This window comes from Phlebotomus papatasi, chromosome 1 (assembly GCF_024763615.1).
Source record: "Phlebotomus papatasi isolate M1 chromosome 1, Ppap_2.1, whole genome shotgun sequence".
Taxonomy (NCBI): domain Eukaryota; kingdom Metazoa; phylum Arthropoda; class Insecta; order Diptera; family Psychodidae; genus Phlebotomus; species Phlebotomus papatasi.
This window is the reverse complement of record NC_077222.1, coordinates 17,214,244-17,232,552: the sequence shown is the minus strand read 5'-3', so window position 1 is coordinate 17,232,552 and position 18,309 is coordinate 17,214,244. Positions and strand designations below refer to the sequence as shown.

At 32.0% G+C, this 18,309-nt stretch overlaps 1 protein-coding gene across 15 annotated transcripts in view; it reads right to left on the bottom strand.

Moving 5' to 3' along the window:
* Positions 1 to 18,309, bottom strand: part of LOC129798046 (synaptosomal-associated protein 25) — a 69,392-nt gene that overhangs the window by 27,042 nt on the left and 24,041 nt on the right. For 6 of the 15 annotated variants that reach the window (XM_055841011.1, XM_055840997.1, XM_055841006.1 and 3 more), the window contains exons 4-5: positions 13,727 to 13,775; positions 5,717 to 5,834 (exon numbers count right to left, since the gene is read on the bottom strand). In XM_055841011.1, the coding sequence (XP_055696986.1) occupies positions 5,717 to 5,834; positions 13,727 to 13,775 (167 nt within the window). Of the gene's footprint in view, positions 1 to 5,716; positions 5,835 to 13,726; positions 13,776 to 14,313; positions 14,363 to 16,328; positions 16,378 to 18,309 lie in introns of all 15 variants that reach the window. The other 9 variants (XM_055841012.1, XM_055841000.1, XM_055841008.1 and 6 more) reach the window with 2 other exon arrangements.

The window sequence follows — 18,309 nt, the reverse complement described above, 5'->3', positions numbered from 1 at the left end:
TGTATAAAACTCTATTTTCGTATCTGTCTAAACTGTCCGTTTATTCGTATTTCAAACACTTTTGGAGAGAGAGCGGTAAGAGATATCGATAGGTCAATTTTGAAAAAAAAAAAATGTTTTGAAAAAATGATTAGAAAATATTACTGTCCTCAATAGACAAAAAGGAATGACCAAACCTTCGTTTCATCGAAAGCTCGTCTAATAAACCCTTCTTTGATCTCAAATTCGGCAACAAGACTAACTTCAATAATTTCATAACAGGGCTGATTTTTTAAAATTTAGTAGCTCCCCTCTTAATATTTTAAAATTGAATGGGAAACAATGTTGAAGTTTTAGTGTAAACCTGTATAAAGGCATGCTTGGAGTTGAGTTTAACCATTTCAACTTCACAATAAGCTGGATTTTTCAACTAAAGCGGTCTTCATAATATAAGTTTGACCCAGTTTCCGGAGGTCTCAAGTTTCTAAGCGACAAATAATTACAGAAATTTTACAAAGTCAAAGACAATCCCGGAATTTAATCTGCTAAATCTTAAGTCGAAAGTCCATATAAGAGTGATAAAATTAAGTTTCTGTTTAAGTTTAAAAATGAAATATCTTCCGGTATAGAGTTAATTTCTAGTCTGAAACCGGTACAAAGAAGAGTTCCAGACTTATAGTTTCAGACATACCTGCATGACTTTTGCAAATATCAAATTTAACACTAAACCTACCAAGAACCACATTGAACATGTGAAAAACCACATGAAAATTAACACATATTTAAACGGTACAATGTCACTGTCAACCTTAATGAATTTCTTAAAATATGCATATAATATATTTTCCAGTGTTTAAATTTTAATTTTTTGCTCTTTTCCTAGACAAATTCGTTGAGTATCCTACCCTACAGCGGCTTGTAATTTGATCGAGAAACGACCAAAAACGGTCGGTAGGTTTAGTGTTAAGGATAACAAATTAAAAAAGAACAAAGTAAATAAAAATACATAAATATCGTCATTACCCAAAAGGAATTTCGAAGACTTAAATGTGTAGTGAATTAGTTCATAAATATTTGAAAAATGAGATTGTAATGAACAGCGCACAATAACTTTTGTTTGTAAACATGTTTTGAAAATTTCCCATGAGAATGAGCGAGGTCATTAAATCTATATCTCACTCACTCTTATTGAAATGTCAAAAACATGTTTATTAAACAAAATTTATTGTGCGTTCGGAATAAGGAATCTATCTTGATTTCATTCAAAGGGACAATTAATTCGAGAACGTTTTGTACTAGGCTTGCGGGATGGAATAAGGTTTAGCCTAGAACAAAAAGCGTTTTCTTTCGACCATTACCGAACTATCCCTTTGAAGTGAAAACAGTGTGTGGTTGGAAAATTAGCCTTTGAAAAGTCTTCAATTGCTGCAAACTTTCCTACAGACTCAGAGTTGTAGTTTAGCCCAGTTACTGAAGGCCAGGAAATGCTAAATAACAATCGATTTGATTGATTTTTTTGTATATCTAACGATTCATTTATTCTTAATATAAAAAACTAAGTCAAAATATTTTAAAAAATTTTACCTAATAAGAAATCATAGAAGTTAAGTCATGTGGCTAAGCCGATCTGATGCCTGTATAAGTCATTTCTTGAGCTCAGGTAACTCATTTTTTCTAGTTTAAGTGATTAAGTCCCATAAGTTTAGTGTGAAAGTAGTGAGCTGGGTGCATTGTGGAGTAATGTAGTGGACTATGTGACTCTTTCCGGTTCTTGTGTTGCTTCACTCCCAATGTGTCGACCCGACTTCATGGTGTTTAGTGAACAGTTCCTAGTCTTTTGATTTGATTGACGAATTTGTTAAATTTCTAATTATTAATTTGAATTTTATTTTTATTATAATAATTATATTCACAATCACCCACATTTCAAACAGCCTTATGCCCAGACACACTTATGACATAAGCCGAGAGACGACTTAGTGGAAAATGATGGAAATGTAGCTTAATTAAAATTTCGAATATAATTACGCTAAGCCGTCTCTCGGCTAATCCTCAGGTCTGTCGAGGCCCTTATGACCTAGACGCACTTAGGACTTAAGCCGAGAGATGACTTAGTGGAAAATTATGAAAATATAGCTTAATTATTATTTCGAATATAATTACGCTAAGCCGTCTCTCGGCTAATACTCAGGTCTGTTGAGGCCCTTAGGCTCGGAAATGGTTCTCTGCTCTCTCAAATTCAGTCTGGTCGGCCTGTCCACTTTCTAACAATTGATATTGTAACGTAAAACATACATACAACCAGCAGGTGAAGGGATTTTCCATCGTTTTATCCCGGAGGTTGGAATCGACGCTAAGACGACGATGGCCGCATGGGAAGTGGGCAAAAAGATGAAAATGAGATGAATAAATTGAAAAAAGTTATAAATATCTAGATCATATCAGGTTTTCTTGATTTTAGGAAATGTCAGTGCAGTTGCGAATTATACATGCTAATTTTAGGACTTTGGCGTTATACACGGTAAAAACTTTTGGACACTGACCAAAACATTGGAACAAGTTTTCCTTGGAACAATTTTTTTGGAATCAATTTGTACCTAGAGAAGATATTTGTTTGTTCCAAGAAGTTTTCTTTACAGTTTTGTTACGAAATATAGTCACAATTTTGTTAAGAGTTTTCTTTCGGAACCGTTTTGATACGGTCGAATGTCTACAAATTTGAGTTGATTTCGTTTTATACAAATTTGTTCCTGAAAGTTGGAATAGAATTTGTTGCACTCGGCTGTTTTGTTCCAACTGTCAGGAACAAATTGGTACATATTTTTTATAACAATATTATTCCTACATCCGTAACATATTTGTTCCAAAAATGTGCGGTGTCCGTGGACGAGGTAATTTTTGGAACGAAATTGTTACTCATATGGGGAATCTTTTTGTTCCCATTGTCGGGAACAAATTCGTGTAAGTGATTTCGTCTTACAGTTAAGGCCTATACTTCAGTCGAGATGGATTTCGGTGGCGAAAGTTCATAAGGAACATCAAATAAGAATCAACTTGAGAGTGCTTTATATTGTGTTTTTAAATTGCCACAGATTTGGCGTCCTTCTCGCATCGGTGACGGGTGACTGAGTGTGAGAGGATGGATACGATTTTATACTAGATGAGCTATTTTTTGGAACAAATTCGTTACTAATATCGGGTATCTTTTTGTTTCTCCTAGAAGATACAAATTTATTCCAAAAATTTTTAGTGTCCGTGGACGAGCTACTTTTTGGAACAAATTCGTTACTAATATTGATTATCTTTTTGAGTCTCGCAAAATGAACAAGATTGTGCCAAAAATTGTGGTGTCCGTGGACGAGCTAATTTTTGGAACAAATGTGTGCAGAAATTTTTTACCGTGTACGTGCTTCAGACCTGAGGCTTATGCCGAAAGTAGACCTGGGTTGATCCTCGAGAATACTCAGCTCGAAAAATTTGGTGGTAAAAGATCAGTCTAAACTATCATACACTGAGGATTTGGGATCAATGATTAGCGTTTCTTTGCGTAAATTTCTACTAAATGTGCACTCTTTCATTGCTGAAAGACTTTTTAAATGGAATATCAATTAATTTTTCATACAAATAGAAGCACTCTGACCTTTCTATTACTCCAATCCTTTAATGAATTTTAAGATTTTGCGACATTGCGTACCATTACTCTCCATGTTTTTTCATCAAATTGACATTTCGAAAAGTACCCAAAAAACATCAAAAGTGAAATTTTATATTTTTTCCGCTGGTGCTGATGTGACTAATCCTCGTAAATTTTACTAGATCTCATGAATTTAGAAGATCGGCCTGTAGGAGAATTCTGTAATTTTCGTGGCATTGTCACGCGTGAGTTCGAAACCTGACAATGCCAATCGAACTTTTTTTTGTCATATCATATGAGTTCGAAAATGCAGTTCATTGATTTTTTAATGAAATCCCTTTACTTGATGATTTCATGAAAATACAGAACGTCTTGGTTGATTTGTTTTACAAAAATCATTGCCATATGAATTGCCAGAAATCTCAAATATGTGACTTCTGACAATGCCACGTGAGCTGAAATGACAATATCACGGCTACAGAATCGCATTTTCGAAAAAGCTCTCCTAAGATTCAAACCGAATTTGTCATATGGCATTTCCAGAGTGTTACAGAATTCCCCCCACTAATCTTCCAAATTCTGGACTGATCCGTGAGTGTATTATCACCAATGCTCTGCTCATTTTTCAAGCTGATCGCTATCGATCTCTGTGTCTATTTTGGGCTTTAGCTATATGACTTAACTGCTCTAATTCTTATCAGACAAGATTTTTGGGAAAAATACAATTTAGGATTGGATTGTTAAGGGGAAATGATCCATTCTGGAAAATCAATAAGCATTATTTAGGATTTTAGGACCATCAGGAACCAGGCTAAACCTCTAGTCTGAAGACAGCTTTATAGTAAGGACTTTATGGTCAAAATACAATGTGATCCTGCCTTTAACATTGCAAGTGCTATTTCACTGCTAATTGATATGGGTAGGTTATTTACGACGAATTTCCGAGACACGTTGATTAACCCACAGCACAGCGGATAAATTTAATACGGTATCCTTCATCATCATTTTCATTTTCCCATCGAATTCCAATAAAATATTGCCAAAGGAAACAGAGTTTAAAGATCTATTAATAGAGACCGAGAACAACCAATATGTTTTCCAGAGAGTACCCCCATCAATTTCACCCCTGAAAGTTATTGCATCTGGCTCGAGATTGTTGTCCTCTCTCAGAATCCTTTTGCGGTTTTCCATCACACCAATCACCCCACATCACAGCACTTTTCCATCATGCCTCCGAGAGCTTTTTGCCCTCCCATCCCCAATCAACCCCCGCGCTCAATGTGTTGTTCAGAAGCAAATAAAACTTCCCACAAATCAATATTATTCAAATTGATATATCAAATTTATTATAAACATTTTACCAAGAGAAGTTTCATTTGCTTTTATTTAGAATACTCTTCTATTTTTGGATTTTTTTTTCTTTCCCTTTTATTTTGTACTTGTGAAAGAGTTGAAAAATAAATTTTGATGGCATTTACTTTTGTTTTTGTCCAATGAATAAAAAATAAATATTATATATTGAAAATTTTCTGAATAATACAATAGAATAATGGGATGAGTATGGGAAAAACCCTCAAAATTTCCATATCCATTTCATTTTCAAACCCTTCTTTCTGATGTGAGAATTTTGTGGATTCCTTTGAGAGAGAGAGATATTGACGGAAAATCAATAAATTTTTCTTTAACTAATATTTTTCTTCTATATAAATCATACCCTAAAAATCCCAAAACTTTGAGCTGTTAAACTCCCTTCTCAAAACACCTGTATATCATTTTACCTTCATCACCATTCACAGACAGTGAGTGTTTTAGAAGTGTGTTTAGAGAGAGAAAAGAAAAAAAATATATACATATGAAAATGAGGAAGAGGCACAAGAAAGTTCTCATAAGAAAAAAAGATAAGAAGTAAATTGGTAGTTTTTAAAAGCTCTACGTACACGTGGAATTTGCCGTGGAACAATCTCAATGAGATTTCTCTATTTTTTTTTGTGGATTATTGTGTGAGGATTTTTTTTTTATAAAACACAATTTTTCTTTGTAAATGTTTCGCTCTTTTCTTTTTTTTTTGTTGTTGCCCAAGCTTCAATGAAGCAGTTAACTTACTTATTGCATGGAAGTACACACAATCCACAGCATTTTTCCATCCCACTCAAGTTCTTCTCAGCCTCTCGCATGTCGGCGTTAATTTGATCCATTCCCTCCTCAATTCTATCCAATTGCTCTGCAAAAGTCACCCAGATTTGCCATTAGTTCGCATGATCTCTCAAAGCAAGGACTTTTGAGTGGATTGCTCGATTGAAAGGAAATCGAAGAGATGGACTTCTTTTCTGGTGAATCTGTTTTTCTAATCGTATCTAAAAGTTGGTGGGGAATTTTGTAAAATTGTGACGTGAAAACTATTTATTTATTGAAAGGTTTTCGTCTTGCTGGAACATTTTTCTCAAACACCAAAATGGGATGATCTACCGAAAACTCCAAGATACTGAGAAAATTTGACAGCTTTTTAACCTTCTAATGTGATTATAACTTTACTTTCCATAAGAATCTTACAATTTTTTGAGGTTAAGAAAAACCCTAAGGCTTGGATATTATAACCTATCGTAAGGATTTTCAATTTAGTTTAAAGATAAGACATGGTAAGAAATGTTTAGAGAAAATAATGCACGAAAGATTCGGTAAATTTTTGAGGTTACCGTAGATACGTGTGACTTTTACTCAGGGAGTGACTTTGCACCCTTAATTTTCGTAAGCTTCACTTTAATTCCAGCACTTCAGAATGATCTCTAGGTCATCCTTAAGTCTTCTTATGGTTTCAGGACACACCTTAAGTGCAAGAATTTAAGTAAAGCTTACGAAAACAAGGATGAGAAGTCACCTGCATCTATGGTACAAGAAAATCCAACAAACTTAGATATGTAGGGGAAAGTGCTCTCCTTTCGAACGTTCATGCCTTCGAATAATGTGATTTTTCTTCTATTTTTCCTAAGAAACTTACGCATTTCTATTAAATATTAATTAGCTTATCATCAATTATTGGTAATTATGTGATAATCATGTGTAAATCTCTCAAGAAAAGTAGAAGAAATTGACATTATTCGAAAGCATGAACGTTCGAAGGGAGAGTACTTTCCCCTATGTAAAAAATTTTAGAACTTCTTGTTCAAATTATTGTATATATGTACCGAGATTCGTCAATTAGAGTAAGTGACACTCGAATCATCCAGTTTTTACGGAGAGGAAATAGGAGCAATTCCTGCCTGCACCCAGAATTGAACTGAGGACTTCTGGTTATCTAAATGAGTGCTCTACCATCTGAGCTAGATGCCACAAACTCTGCGTCTGATCTGTCACACGACCTTAATCAATTGCTTTGTACACTTCACGAATACTCTCAAATTATGAGATTTAGGAACGGTGTCATACGTACAATTAAGTCGGGAGTCCATATATTCATAGATTTGGTTGGTTTATTGTGAGAATTTTTAGAACTTAGATATTATCCTTCCATCTGTCAACTTCTGTAAGTTGATAACAGTTCCACGATGTTTAAGGAATATCAGGGTTTATAAGAATCCTTCAAAAGGTTAATTGAAGATTTACAAGGCTTGGGTAACCACAACATTCGCAAGAGTCTGACCAATTTGGAGAATAAAGAAGGATTATTTGACAAGATCAATATTATTTGGGTAATCTCCTTTCACAATAGATTATGGGAAGGGTTTCCGATTTTTTGAGGTTAAGATAAAATTATACAAGCTTGGCTATAATTGTCTATAGCAAAGGTTTGTTAAGATCTCTTAAAGATAACAGAGAAATCAAGAAGAAAGCTCGGATAGCACTTTTCTGAAGAATCAGTACATTTTTAAGGTTAAGAGGAGACAAAACAAACCCGAATTTGATTCTTTCTGTCTTTTAGTTGATAAGATTTCAACAATGATTGGGTAAAACCGTTGATTTAGAGGATCTTCCAGGTTTTTGAGGTAAACAGAAGATCTAGGATCTAGGATATTCTATCTATAGGATATAATCACTCTCGTGAGCGTCTGTCAATTTTTTGAGATTTTGAGGTTAAGGTAAGACAACCCCATGGCATATAGCCCGTAGAGTTCGAGATCTCAGGTTTACTTACAAATTGATATGGGATTTTTCTGTTATAAAGCCTAAAGTGGGTCAGTGAATAGAGTAGTGGTTCTATGACTGTGAGGTATTGGGTTCAAAGCTGAGCAGCAGCAGAAAAAGATTCTCATGCCATATCGGCTTTTAATTTGTCCAGTGAATGAATGAATAGTAATGCCAATGGTGCATATTGGCATATGCACCATATGGCTGGTACGAGAACGAGTTTCGACATGAAAGTGGTACTTCAGTCGATACAAATATTCACTGTCACTGATCCAAACACACACAGATATGGGCTGCTGTGACATAGTAGCGGCACTGGTTGCCCACAGAGCTGTGATATGGAGCGGCTACCCGTATCGGGGGATAAGATAGAATAGGAGTGGCGAAGCATAAGGGGCCCAATTGTGGCCTGTATGCATCGGTAATCCGAAATGGAAAACTGTCCCCTGGCAAAATCTTATTTTTCTGTTATAAGATCCTCATCCCTGTGAAGGGTTAATTTTAGTATATTTCAAAGACAAAAAAAAACTTGGGAAAGACAACTTGCCATAGGGGTGAGGTAAAATTTCCAAGGATAACCAAACAAGATTATTTTTCGTATTTCATTTTTCATTAATATAAGTAATCCTAGTTATCCTCTTAAGGATCTTTGGTAATCTTCAAAAGAGTCCGTAATTTATTAACATTTGAATAAAAACATAGGTTATAATCACTTTTCGAATAGATCTGTCAAGTTTTTGAGGTTATGGTAAGATCAACGAAACTTGGTATGTGAAAAATAATCGAACATTGCATTTCAGCTAATCGAAAACCCCTAAATAAATACTATTTCCACACAACATGTCTCTCACTACATGAAAAACCATTCCACACAGTGAGTTTACAAAATTCCACACCGAATTGTTTAAAAAAGGTCTCTTCAACTTCCCACTATCGACTGGATAAAATGGAAGAGTGAATCTGGTTAGTCAAACTAAAGTTACTGAAATGAATGACCAAAAAAGAAAAACAATAGTCAATTTAAAAATAAAATTATTAAACTCCTTCCTCTCCAACAAGTTGTTAAATGAAACCATTCACGTGCAATTGCAAATTAAAAAAATAAACAGAAATTTCTTTTAATTTGAGAATTAAAGAGTGGCCCAATTTAATTAGCATTCTCTAGATTTACTTCTTTTTTTTTGTTTTTTTTAATTCCTCTTCCAAAAAAAACCAACTAAAAATATAGCTATATTTTTTCTTTAATTATATAAAAATGGTTACTCTCTGAGATGGCAATGGAAAGGGTAATGCAAGCAAGTAACTAAGATGAAGATCAAAACTAAAGAACTAAGTTGATAAAGAACGGTTATTCTACGAATTCGAAATAAAATCTTTGACTATATCGAATTCGTTTTTGTTTTGGCTTTCTATAAATAGTATAAATACAATAATAATAATAATAATAATAAATCTCGTCAAAAATACTCTCTCTTTCGGTTGTGGCTTAGTAAAATTAATATTACAAATACTCACATGTCTACAGTATTGTGGTGTAAGAAGGTGGTTTTTATAGATTTTTAATTGCGAGTAAGAATATGTGATTGCATGGTGGTATATTATTTTAGTTTTGGTTAGTAATATATCTGTCTGTGGGTGGATTATAATTATATATGTGAATTATTATCATAATGGACATTCTGTACACATACACACAACAACCCATTGAATATTTAATTATGACCCTTTTATTCATTCAACAACATTATATTTTGTTTTATGGTATGAGTTTCAATTTTCCAACAATTTCTGCCGCATTCAGTTGGAAAATTATATTCTCTGCTAATTTAATGCATGTCTAATGTACCATTAAATAAATCAGTTAGCAAGATACTTCAGAACCATTCTTCACAGTGTGTCATCCACTGATGTTTCATATGCCATTTCTCTCTGTTTATTTTTCTATGCTGTAATCAATATTATTGTTCTGTTGTCACACGTGTGTTTCATTGGAGTTCTCTTCTATTTTTGATACAATAGATAGATAATGGGCAACACACAACACTTCTGTAAACAATTCTTTGACACTTCAGTAATAAATGAGTGTTAAATCTTGCTTAATCATAAATGCTAGGATAACAAAACAAATTGTTTATAAAACATAATTAAATATTATTGGATATTTTTCTATAATGGATTATCCATACAATTCGTCATTCAATGCCATTAGTTTGAGTTTAATAACAAATTTTCACGTTTATCGGATATTTTCCGCGTCTATCACTAACACAATAAATATGAAATTATATTGCGATACAAGATACTCGAAATAAATATTAAAATTCTCATTTTCAATATGGAATATTTCATTGGGATTATTTTAGATTTCATAATTTATTTATACTCTTCATTTATTTGAATATTTGTTATCAAAATAGCGGTCATGTTCACCGTCGTCTTAGTATTTTAGACTATTCTCTAGAACGAAACAGTGGAATCACTTTTTTATATTCAAGAAGACAATCGTTTTATCTATTAAAAAAAAAGCTTACTGGCAAAAAAAAAAGGACAGAAAATATCGATAAACAGATTAAGACCCCAGGAAGGTGTGGATAAAATGCCATTGGATACCGTAGTAGTTTTATTCAATGATAAACATCGTCATAGATTTACATCCAAAATTCAATTAACATCAAACGCCTTGATGAAACTTTTCTTAAAAAAGAATGACAAAGCGTCTCATGATTTGTGAAATACTCGATCACATGCCTAAGATATTATACCTGAAAAGGACTTTCATATCATAAGCTAGTTCATAACCGATTTGAACCGATTTACAAACACTCAAGAATACTCAAACATCACCAAAAAAAAAGCTTACAATGAATACAAAGAAATTTTTAATAAAAATTACTTGTTGACTTGCAACCAGTTTATTTTCGGTTCGCAACTTATTGAAAACGATTCAGACTTATTAGAATCTTCAAAACCTAAGGGACCTAAGGGACCTAAGGGACACAAATATGGTCTCCTTCAGTTGAGAAATACGCTTTCTACAGTCCTTTAAACTTCTAACATTTGACCTTGAAAACCCGTTATTGGAATTGATTCAACGGTATTTTAGTATATGGATGAACGGGACAAAATATCCACCTAGGCAACTTCTAATAAATTTCCAAAATTGAAATAGAAAATCGTATACAACGCGTTTTTGAGCAACTAGTTAATTAGAATGTTTTAAATCTGGTTTATGAACTTTCGTTAGGGCGGTTACGGCTATACAATATGCGTTGTGATCTCTTAACACGAAGATGCAACTCCTCAGGAACAGTTGCGTTCTACACTCGATCTCGACGAGTGATCCCCTTAACCGTTCGGAGGTACTTCATCTCGGTAGTCACTTTCAGTCATTACTCAAATCTCATGACCTCAAGTGAGAATAGAAATGAACACAGCTTTGAAAACCGATAATTTAACTGAACGACTAAGCTCGGCCTTCCTCACCGCGCTTCTGCCAAGCCTCCCCGAGATACATTGAGTTTTTTGTTTTTTTTCGCCAGATGAAGACTCATAGTTTTCATTTGGTGATGATCTTTGTTGCCCTGAAGAAGATCCCATCCAGAATCACAACGAAACGTTGGCAAAATAATTTAAGAACAAAGGAGTAGACCGAATTTCTCATTTTAACTTCAGCTAGTAAACCTGAAGACCGGCTAGTAAATATTTATCAGTGAACCTGATCGTTCACCGGTAAACGTGTTTAATTAGTATTTTGGCTAGCTTCCGAATGACTACTTTTCGAACGGAATAAAAAGTTGGATAATTCTTAGATTCGCTATATCCACTTCCAAAGAACGTATGTTTAAATACCGAATTCGATTAAGAGAAAATTTCTTCTTTCATTTATTTAGTTTACCTAGTATAGTCTTAAAAGAGTATCCAACATCACGAAATTGTAATTATAATACTCAGCGTCCTGAAACGTCGTAAAAAAATTAAATTTAAAGTTTTCGGTTCCATTCGTTCTCCCTACACAGCACTGCAAAAAAAAAGACGGCAAAGTGTCCCAACTTTTGCGAACTAGTCGAATTCAAAAGAAAGAGCTCTCCGCGAGATATCTTTTCGCATGGTTTTATGGTGTTATTTCTACTTAACCGATTCATTACCGTTGAATACTGATGCAGTCGGGTTCAACATATAAATACCTTTCCAAAGAAATCCAAATTTAACCAATTCGATTAAAAAATTAGCTCTCCAAAGTGACTGACCTTCAATAATTCAAAATGACCATTTTTTAAATCATATGGACGATATGTTCGCAGGCTTCATCTAAAACATATCCGAAATTAAGTGAAATCTATACTTCCCTTTTCAAAATAAACCAATAAACGTGGTTTTGAAGGGGTGTAGGGAATGAGGGGTAAAAGGAAATAGGTCTGGTCTAATTTTTTGAAGCAAAACCTTTTTGGCAATAAAAACTACAATACTCATACGTTATATTTTTCATTAAAGCGAAAAATATTATTCATTTGTATTGTCAGAAAAATTACTTAAATTTTTGGGCTGTTTCTGTCCCTATCGTTCATAGAAGCACAAAATGCACCGAATCAGACTCTGTTGGACTTTCCAAGGTTAGATGTAAGACTTATCATTGATTGTGTTTCCAAGTTTAATTTTAATTGTTGATTTTCAGTCCGTAAAAAGTGTTTCGACATTAAAGGGTTAAGGTCCAGGAAAATGACAAATTGTAAAAAACATTTTATAAATATAACTGCTCTCTTTTTGAGTTCAAGGAGTAAAATGCGGTGAATAATGGCAATTTGAATTTATCGTAATCTCTGTCATCAGTATCAACAGCCAGTATACCAGTATCAGAATAAGCAACAATATCAATATCAGTGGTATATTCTGCAGTCACATGAGGGTGGCCGGACTTTTCGGTTACTTATGACCCGGTTGCCTTTTATTAAAAAAAAATGTGAGAGGGGGAGGTTGTTGAGTTCTTTACAATACCTTCAATGAGGCGATGGAACTATTTGCCAATCCCCAAACTAATTCTCAGTTCTACATTCTAGACCTCAGTGTCACCCCTTAATAAAACGAGTCAGGGACATGACATTTCCTATGTTTCCCATATGTTTCTAGCGTGCAGAAAATTTTTTGGGTTTATTAGCTGTTTTCTGTCAGTTTAGAATGAATTAGCAAAAAAATATAAATGCAAAATAAAAGCAAACTTAATATTGAATAGGCAACCGAAAACCCCAAATTGGCAACCTACGTAGTTTTATGGATATCTCGTGAAATGTGTACGAAAACAGGGAAAAATTTACACTAAAATCGGTCGCATTTTTCAGAGCTAATGTCACCCCCCTGAAACGAGTAATAACTTTACTTGGACGTGGAAATTGCGTTTTTTTTAAGTTTTTTGTGTGAGTGTAAGAAAATGTGCCTCGAACACTTTTAAAAAAGAATAATAATTTTACAAAACTAAAAGTAATGGTGCGTAGCCCATAATGATTAATTTTTGTAGAAGTTTTCAAACTATTTGTTTATAAGTGAATACGATCGTTTGATACAACTCCATTCCCGCTGAAGAGTCAAATTCATATTTACAAAAACCTTAAGTAACTGTGTGTTGCCCATAACCACAAAGAGCGCTGTTTTCGTTTTCTTTCTAAATAAAATTGTGATGTCTGTACACATCTCAATTACCATCTCAGGTATCATTAATTGGAATCCAATTCTTAGTGATACATCTCTTATGGAATTTGCGAGAATAATCACAAAGCTAGGAATGCTTCAAATCCGATTACAATTAATACTACTGGATATTGATTTGTCTGTCTGTGGACGCTTAAGATTATCTTGATGTTATAAGCTGAAGGATATTCCCCTTACAGTCTTCTCACAATAAATTATTCAAAGGATCATTTTCATGCTTTTGTTCAAGATAAATATTGTCTTATCACTTTGATCATTGTTTTTCTTTGATGTCACGAGTAATTGTCTTACCTCCTTGCTCGTCCAGCATGACGATGGTACGCATCCCAACTTCCGTACTCTAGACAAAAACATGACATTTTTTCTTAGCCACCGTTTATAACAAATTTCTATTTATCAAGTATATGTTTTTTTTTCTGGAAAACTTCTTAATTTGAGACAATGGCGAAAAATTATCTCTTGATGCACTTGGTCCAGCATTTTACAAAAAAATGGTCTTAAGTACAATTTATATCCCTCCTAAACACTATTTCATCCTAAACTGATCCTATAAAAAGGGGCTCTCAAATCCTATAATAATATTATTTGACTTGCTGTACAGAGAATTTCACATTAAAATAAAACAACACCCAGTGCTCTTTTTTTGTGTTCAAAGAAATCACACAATGTGTCCAAAATCCACACCACTTTGTTAATAAGTCAATTGCAGATAACAATTGCTAAGAAAAAAATTAATCCAATTGCATTAGAACTAGTCCTTCTTGTAGGAATTTTTCTATTATTTTTTTTAATTGTTGTGAGAAATTAGTTAACCACCAAAGAATTTTGTTAGAATAAAATTTTTCATTTCAAAATACTCAGTTTTTTCATTTTCTTACCGCCTTGATGGCTCAACATTTGCAATGTTTTACCGCCAGCATCTTCACTCTAGAAAAATTACAACAATTTCTAGTAATTACTTAAAAAAATGATAAGACGTCAAGAGAAATTCAACGAAAGAGTTTACTACTCCTTCAATATACCCATTGAAAATTACCTAATAGTTGAATGATAAGAATATATGGAAAAAAATTGATAATGTACCAAAAGGAAGAAACTTAACGAAAAATTTGTCAAATGATTCAGAGAAAATTTGTGACGAAATTATGACATAATGTATAAAAGGTCCCGAAAAAACTCAAACCTGTGAAATATATGCAGCATTTTGACATAAAACTTTCGTTAAAATTTGACACAAAAGAAACTTAACGAAGCTTCAAAATTCATGACATTTCATCACAAATTTTTTTTTTTAGAATTTTTTGAATCAAATTTTTTGACAAAAATTTTTCAAAACATTCCTTCTTCCAGCACAGCTTTTATTATTTGATATGGCAAAATCACTCAGCGCTTAGCTAAATTACTGCTTTTGATCTCTTCATCAACAAACATACACACAATTATACGCTCGCATAGCAAGAAAAAGAAGGCGGAAAAGATTAAAAAATTCTCTTTTTTTTGCTCTCAAAAAATTCCTTATAACTTATAACCATTCTCGGTCAAAAGCTCTCAAACTTCTTGCAGAAAAATTCATTTTAAAAGAACATTCTATATAGTTCCGAAAGAAAACACTACAAGAACAACTTTATTATTACTTGTGTCAAAGTTCTTGTAAAAGAATTATTTTAAAAAAACACGAATGCTTGTGCATTTCACAAATAAAAGAATAAATAAAAGAAAAAATAATACGGTGTGCCTGAAAGTGCAATAACTATCTACTATTTTTCTTGATTAAAAAATCTGCTTATGTTGGGTGGTAGGTTTGAGAAAAAAAACTTATTATAAAGTAAAAATAAAGAGTACAACTTGTTAAAAAGAGTATCAAGCAAGAAGCTTCTATCTGGCAAAATAAAAACTGGCTGAAGAGTTTCCATCTATATATAGCTTGAGAGTTTCCAATGTTTGTGATTAAGTTTCTCAAAGGAGTTCGAATACAAAAATTAATTTAATGGAATATATAAAATAAACACGAATGTTAATAAGCAGTTGCAGTTTCAACATAAATATATCTTTTTTAATATATTTTCTTAATCATGAAAAAAAAACAAAAATTAAACTAATAAAATAATTATCACGAAATTATAAATCGCTAGGGAATTTTAATACAACCTTATAACAAAAATAATAAGGTAGAACTTTATCTGATTTTATTATATCAACATGATTTGATTTATTATTTAAATTTATAATGAAAAAGTTCAATTACTAATGATTTATGTTATATGTCTTTTTTTTTACTGATTTAGAATTTCTCCAAAATAAAAAAAATAATTAACAAAAGAAAATATTGAGTTTTTGCAAGGTGTTCGTGGAAATTAATTAGACGATTGACATTTGTTTTTATCCGATTTTACCTTTATTTTTTTATTTTATGATTTTACAAATTTTGTGAAAGAATTTGTTCAAAATTAATAGAATTTTCATTTTTTTTTTCAAAAGAAAACTATTTTTTATCCTTTTCCAAAAAAAAGAAATGGTTAACCTGAATTCTGAAAAACAATCTTAGATTTTTGTATATCGTCTAAGTACCTTGACAGCCACTCTTAAAAATTTCTTTGTCCAAAAAAATCGAACTAAAGCAATATTGGGAGGTGATTGTAAATTAAAGAAAAACAACCAAATACCAATCAATTTTTCTCTCATTTGTTCAATCAAATCCAATTAAAATCAGACCATAAAGAATACGAAAATTATAAAATAAAAAACCAAGCTCAAAAAAATTATATATTGCTGTTTGTTGTTGTCGGAAAGAAGATAGAAGTCAAAATAAATTTGATGAAATTAAATAAAAAGAAAAAAATTGGGAAGAAATCTTTTTTTTTAAAGAATGGTACGGTGTTTTAATGTGACTCACCTCCCTGATCGTCAAGGGCTACCAGGGTACGAATCCCGGCTTCCTTGCTCTGTGATGCGGCACAACAGTAATTAGTAAAAGTGTCATTTTGTTGTATAATTTATTTTGAAGTAGTCGAAAAAATAAGTTTTTCTTTAGAAAAAAAAATTAGCCTTTTTTGCGATTTGTTATTTCTTTAAATCGACAAAAAACTAAAAATTATAAAATAAAAAATTGAAAAATCTTGTGGTATATATCTGGAAAAAGAATAATATCTCTGAAAAATGAAGGTATATTTGTTGGTTTTCTTTCATCTGAAATCAAAATTTTCTTTTGCATCTAAAATTATTTGATGTCTTCTTTTTTTTTTTTTGAAGATATAGCAACTTAATACTTTAACTAAATCACTTTTCTATTAAAGATTTTTTTTTATTCTGAAAAGAAATTTGAGAATAATCTCTCAATAGAGGTATGGGTTCATTTTGTATATTCCAATAATTTTTTTTTAGTTTTTCATTGTATAATCCCTATTATAATGAATGTTTTGTAAACAAAAATTTGCACTTTATTAAATACACGATATTATAGTATTTTCCCCATTAAATTCATTTATTTATTAGCTTCATTGCAACTTAATAAAAACAAAACTCAAAATTGTGAATTTTTTTTAGTTCAAAAAAATAATTAAACAAAAAAGGGAATTTTTTGTACATAAACAAAAAATCAGGTTAAATAAATCTGCTTCTGTGGACTGTTTTATATGATTTTGATTATTTCTGTTGGTTTTATTCTTGGCTCAACTCATCTTTGTGGGTATATCACTGTTTTAATTAAATTTTTTATCTCAATTTGAATAAAAATTAAAAGTCATCTTCGTTTTAGCGATTCAAAAAAAAGGAAACTCAGAATAATTTGAGAATAAAAGTTTATGCAGTGGATCAGTGTGTTTTTCTTTGTAGCATTTTTTTTAAAGTCATTTTAGAGGAGATTTTTTTTGTTTATAGATTTTTCCATAATTTTTTATACTTGTCTGCCAGTTATGTTAATTGTTTCAACTTCTACCAATTTGTATAAATTTTGCTACAATTTCTAAGATATAGTTTTTCATCCTCTCTCACAGTAAAATGACTTTTTTTAATAATAATATTTTGTCATTTCAAAATAAAGAATTTCAATACTTTGATTTATTCATTTCCAAGACAATATGACACTGCTACATTGCGCATTCAAAACAAATTACGTACATTTATTATTTTGTACATTCGATAGACATTGAAGGTATATAAAGAAAAGGAAATTGTTCGAAAGAATCTGTGAGATCTTCCAGTTTCAAAAAAAAAAACCAGAATAAAAAAAGACTTTAAACGAAAATAGAAAAGAAAAACCAAAAAAAAAGTCAACAAATGAATATCCGAATTGTCAAATAGCACAAAAGAACATCGAAGAGCAAACCACATTTATTTGTAAAACGAGATTTTATAGACGGGGGAGCTGTTACAGTAAAGTTCTAATTGCAAAAGGTTGAAAAAGAAAAACGTGTTACCAGGAAACTGGACAGAAGAGTATTATCCAATTTTCCCACTCACTTCTTCATCTCTTTTTCATCCTTTTGCCAAAGAAGAAAATGTGTTTTAAGGAAGGTAAAAGTCACGTTTGAAAAAATCTCTACAATCTTGTGCTCTATTTTTTCATGACAAAAATCCTAATGTTTCGCAATATTTCTTCATGTTGCGCGATAGAGAAAGAAAAAAGGCTTGAGAAAACAGAATGGTGCAAAGTTATTCTTTTATTCTGAGTGTAAGAAGAAAATTTAGAAAAAAAATTCTAGGTAGAACAAAAAGAAAGATCTCTCATTCATAATTCAAGCAATTCACAGCTTTGACGATTTTTTTCTATACAGAGACACAGAGAAAAAAGAGTTGTAGCAAATGTTTGGGATTTTTCTAATTCCATCAATTCATTTATACAGTGTTGAGGTTAAATCAGGAAAGTCATCTAATAA